Source organism: Mastigoproctus giganteus, chromosome 11, assembly GCF_048544385.1.
Source record: "Mastigoproctus giganteus isolate SK-2022 chromosome 11, ASM4854438v1, whole genome shotgun sequence".
NCBI lineage: Eukaryota > Metazoa > Arthropoda > Arachnida > Uropygi > Thelyphonidae > Mastigoproctus > Mastigoproctus giganteus.
In genome coordinates this window covers 105,008,413-105,014,182 of record NC_143585.1, presented here as the reverse complement: position 1 = coordinate 105,014,182, position 5,770 = coordinate 105,008,413, and the positions used below count along the sequence as shown (strand labels likewise).

Here is a 5,770-nt window from a genome sequence, read left to right as displayed (position 1 = left end):
TAGAAACCCAACCATAAATTTACGGGTCTTGGTACAAATCCAAGTTCGGATTCCCTTCGAAAGTTGTTTAGTACTAAGTTTTGCCCTCAGGGAGAAGACAGATTACTTGCCAAGTCGTGTCGAAAATTCTGTCCCATTTTGCCACATACAATTAGACTCTGCTTCCACTGGATATCGTCTACAATTCCTAGATAGTAGATAGATGTTGGCGATTGGCCTGATATGGCCACTTAATATACCTTTGGAGTAGCCCGATCCAGGCCAGACAGTACTAGAAGTAGACCCCGCCAGAGTACGATACGAGAATCACCACGATGGTATCAAATTAATCCATTAAGATGTGTAAGTATACTTGACCACTTGGGTCGTTGGTTCGCAAACACGGGTTCATATTTGTTACTGCACGTAGTAATGATATGCATTCCAAAATATTAGCAATATGCTTCACCCTTTGGATCGTATTGCTAATTCAATACCGAAGGAACTGTGGTGAAGTGCTCCACAATATGAGATTAATACATTTCGTAGCAAACTTAGTTCGCTCATAGCTACATACAAAGCTGAGGCTATAGCCCTAACCTGTACAATAATATATAATCTTTTGTGGTATGACCTACATTTGCATTAATTTATATTAGCTACTCATCTTATCCACGTTACGTGTTTCAACTTTCATACTGGAACTTCTAATTTTTTTCATATTTATGATGAAGTTTGGACAAAGCTTGAACATTCTTAGGGGTTCTGCAGATGCCAAAATCAGAAACACTGCCGCCGTTATAAAATAATTTCATTATGCAACACATGTAGAAAGACCAAAAAGAAAGTATCGGAACACTGCATTTCCGTTCGCCTAGAACAATGTCTCTCAAAATGTATTCCGTGGTCTTGGAGTTGTTAAGCTTGGATTTTCTTGTATTGTCTGACGTTGTTTTGTCTTGACTAATTGGTGTCCGCTCAGCCTAACAAGAATCACATTAGCCGATTAAAGAAAGAAACAGTTGCCCCTTATATAGTTGAAGAAATCACTACACATCAATGTTTTGCAGTTAAGAATTTTGAAATCCTATTCCACTTGTAATCAAAACACATCTTACGCTATAATATTTGAATATTTCTTTGGGAGATTCTTTATCCTTAAGGTTAAACGCACACAGTAGCGTCAAACAAGACATTTCATGGTGGATTATTACATGGACTATATTTTTATGTTGGACGGTGGACTATATAAGTTTTATTTTCATAAAAAATAAACCAGCCTTTCACCGAAATATATTTAAATTTTTCCAACAGCAAAACAACATTTCGAGTGATGCTTTTCAACACCGAATTTGTCAGCCTGCAACTTAGTCATTTTTCGAGTACCATTTCTCTAAACTCTAAATAAGTTACTCACTTATTGTTGACACCAGCGGATGCGTAAAGAGTTCTTATCAGGGTCAGGAGAATCAGGCGTATTGACTGCTGGAATGTGGACATATGGAGTGGGAGATAGTTCCTGACTGTCATCATGGGACGTTGGAGTGGAGGCTCGCGAGGAATTCAGATCGCTTTCCATTTCTTGTTCGTCTAGCAATTCATTTAGAAGACAAACAGTCCTCTTCTTAAATATTCGTTGCCTCCTTCTTGACAGTTGTTGGTAGTCTGGAAGCAGCCCTTTGACAAAGTCCAACAGTGGATCGTCTTGCCTACTTCTTTTAGTGTTGCTTTTGAGAAAATCGATCATCGGGCCTACAAGCTGCTGCGATGGAGACATTTTCTTCGGTCGTAGATGTTTTTGAAAAACTTCAGGAGCGACACGTTTCTCGGCTCTATTATTCATGGGAACATCTTCATCCAGAAACTTTGGAGAGACTTCAGTGCGACATTCTGCGTGCTCTTCTTTCCTCTCTCCCCACTCGGCATTCCTTTTTTGTCTGAAACGAGCAATAACATCAGTATTAGCGTTTCTACTGAATAGAATATTCGTTCATATAAACACATTTTCTCATTTTTAGAATTTACATATTTCTGCACACAATGAAAAACAATAAAAAGTTCGATTACTTGCGATGCTGCATATGGTCCTTCAGAAACGACATGGCATCAGCCAAATACCATTGCTGCTTATTTTCTTCTCCTAAACCGCAAATATTTTTCTGGTTCCTAAGATGTCTTGCGTATGAGTTTCTTAAATTAGTCCACTTCTGCTTGCAGTCACTTACTGAAATAAAAAATAAAATAATTAAATAAAATAAAACAATTCACACAAGACTCGAAATTTAGCTTTCTTTGTCTTAAGAACATTTTATTGTAATGAAATGTTCTATACATATTTCTACAGGTTAAATTTATTGCATTTAATTCTTTAAAATATTAACACCTTGCAATCCAAGGTATTATCTTGACATCTTGCAATCCAAGGTATTATCTTTACATCTTGAAATCCAAGGTATTATCTTGACATCTTGCAATTCAAAGATATACAGTGTATTCCATAATACACGTTGTTTCTTCCTTGTTGTTACTGGCCAGAACAAACAAAACACAACTGCCTGTTCTGGCATCAATCCGAAAACGACAAGATAATACGTGATATCTTGCACCAAAAATCGAGATTTCAATAGAAGGAATGGTAAGAAATTTCAGCTTTTGAAAAGATCAGAAATGTTTCCTATCCGACACGACAGAAAGAGAGAGGATAGAAAACACGTCACAAAGGTAAAGCTGGTCGGTTGTTATAGAGTTTTAGGTGCATCAGCAACTCAGGCTATATTGTGTCACATATAAATATGCTGTAAGTGCGTGTTCTGTGCACGATTTGCTGTCGCTGGATGAAAAATCTGAGTTTCCTGAGACCGACTAACACGGCCACTTTGTGAAAAAGCGCATAAAAATTTCTCGCGTCATTAACGAGATTCGAACTCATGTCTTTTTTTACTCGGTGTGGACAAGACGGTGATTATACCAACTGTGCTACCCACGAGGACAAGCTTCATGACAAAAACGAATCCACCCATGACTGAAATTACATTTTGTAGACATACAATATAAAATCAGCCCTATTTTACCACTTACTTGTCATACTTGTTTCTTCAGCAACTTCTCTCCACAGGTTTTTCGTCACATTTTTGTTGTGATGCTCCTTCAGTTTCGTGTTGTATAATATTTCCCTCTCTCGTACCAGTACGATGAACTCTTCGTCAGAAATCATTATAAACAAAAGAAGAGTACCTCTGCGCCAGTACACGAACACTGAAAATGAGGCGAGATCTATTCCGTCAGACACTGAGGAAAGACGCATTTAGACACGCCTCAAACACGTGACTTATCGGCGTTCGTTGCACCGTAATGCAAGGCTGAACGTGCACTGGTTAGTCAAGACAAGACAGAGCAACTTTAGACGGCTGTATTCAGCAACTACACATTGCAGCTAACGGCGCAGCACATATCTATGAGTCACGTGTATAGAATGTGTTTAAATGCTTCTCTTACGCAAGTTTGATGGAATAGAGTTCGCTGCATTTTTATTAGCCATTCTTACTTCTGCTTGGAATAATAGTGGTGAATTGTCTTTCTTTTTTCTCAGATGTGGTCTGAATGTCATACTTGGACACAGTGTTCCAAATGCTGTCTTAAAATTGCATTCTACAGTGGGATTATGACCTCCCTGTCTCTACAAGATATTGTTCGATAATTATATATATTTATAATTATCTTTATAAAGCAAAATATGCTGTGATTATAATGTGGTTATTTATAAAGATGGCTGGACAAGTTGCAACTGACCGTCAAAGAAACAATATCCATTTAACACTGTGGCACAGCACAACCCACATTTCCTTTTTTAAAACTTTCTAAGCACCCATTGCAGCTTTGAATTTTTTATCCAACCCAGGACATAGTGCCAGATTGGCTTGTGTTTTCGGCTCTCACACTCCAACAGCTGCGTTATGGTTAACATTTCTCCATCGGAAATCATAACTGAATAGTCCGTGACAGCACATTTAACAGATGTGTCTCACTGCTTCCGCAATGTAAATACAGAACTCATTTTATTTGGTTCACTCTGTTTGAGCGCATTGAAATCAGCGATGCAATTTTGAATAATTTGCAATATCATGATTCGGGTTATCAGCTCGAAGTACGTTGCTCTCTGTCAACACAGGAGAACTTGAAAATCAGATTAAATGATAGAAGAACCCAATATCTTTATTTCCTGCATGCTTTCTTCTGTTCGAAATATTTGCAAAGGATTTTTGGGCGAGTTATTCTCTACCCTCGTGACTTTCACCCCTTCCCTCTCTCATCCTTTCTCACGGCATACTGGAGAGCGAAATTATCATTTTCAATTTCTATCCAGATAGAGATAAAGCAAAAATACTCGTCTTATCCGTTTGTTCAGAATTTCTCAGAAAAAAAAAAGTTTTAAATTAAATTTACTGCACTATTTTATTACTTATTTTAATTTTCTAATAAAATTATTGTCCCTGAACTACACTGTAATTAAACAATAGAAATATTTACTATAAATTACGATGTATTTCACTTTATTTGCGGTATAACACGAGTTTCGATCTCTTCGGTTTCATTAGACGAATTGTGAAGCAGTAAAATCCGTATTAATTTTTTTTTAAATTTAAATCTGTTTATTTAAAGGCTAATTTATTCTGCAAAATATCACGAACTTATAAAATATATATATATATATATATATATATATATATATATAAATCGGTAGGTCAAAGCTCAAGGATTCATGAGTTCAAACCTTCATTCTCTCCTTTGAACCGAAGCCTCCAGACGGCAGAGACTCGATGACCATAATTCATAGGATGCCCTTTTAACAGACCATGACCCCATCCATTTTTTTAAATTTCTACAGCCCTCGGGTAGGTCATATAAAATGTATTTTGGGAGACCAAAACTGCTGAGTGCGCATATTCCACGAAATCGTTTAAATGCACATTTAAACTCCATTCTCTCAGAAGATTCGCAAGAGCCTCTTCATCTGTTTTGTAAAGAATGCCTTCAGGCTCCAGTTGTTCCCGTTAAACATTTGACGTAAGTCTTTTTTGAGCACGAAACTGCTTTCTTGGCTATTAAAGTTGTGGTACAATTTTCCTCTTTTTTAAATATCCGTATTTCGAAAGTGCCAAAACGTTCGGTAAGAAAATAAAGTGTTTTTAAAGATCCCTATTCATTTATTTATTTAAAAACATATTAATGTTTTTTTCTGGAATTTCCAGAAAAGCCCCTCTCTTTTTTTCCAACTTATGCGTCGTATCTTGGACAAACTGGAAGTGACGTCACAAAAAGTTCAGCTATTGCGTTTAAAACTGTCTCGAATTTAAAGAAAAAAAAAAATCTCACGGGAATTTTCGCCTCAAAATTGCTTCCCAGATCACTTCCTCAAGTCTTGCAGTGGATCAATAGAACACTCTGTGTATATTGACAAAGTATACCGCTTTCTCTCTCTCTCTCTCTGCATCTAATTTTCTAAGACAGTTCCCTCACGCTGGAAAAGTGTGAATTTGGAAGCATGCCAAAATTTCCCTAACAACATAAACAACAATCTCAAGATAACAGTTCTAAAGCCTCTTTCGTATTCTGTTAGAAGGGATGAAGAATAGCTCCGCACCACTTCACTGAAAGATGGCGCATCTTTCCTAAATGCTACGAGGAAGCTACAAGCATTTGAAGCGTACTCTTGAAAAGAGCGAACATATAGTGAGTGTACTAGCACACACCACTGCAGATCTTCCACTTTCTTTAACTGTTCGAAAAGGCA

General features: G+C 37.1%; 1 protein-coding gene across 1 annotated transcript; it reads right to left on the bottom strand.

Moving 5' to 3' along the window:
- Nucleotides 1-1,396: 1,396 nt before the first annotated feature.
- LOC150078324 (uncharacterized) lies at nt 1,397-3,283 on the bottom strand. Its single transcript, XM_090384530.1, has 3 exons — nt 3,058-3,283; nt 2,047-2,203; nt 1,397-1,916 (listed from the first exon to the last, which is right to left on the bottom strand). The coding sequence occupies exons 1-3, from the start codon at nt 3,281-3,283 to the stop codon at nt 1,397-1,399; spliced, it is 903 nt and encodes a 300-aa protein (XP_090240656.1).
- Nucleotides 3,284-5,770: the final 2,487 nt, after the last annotated feature.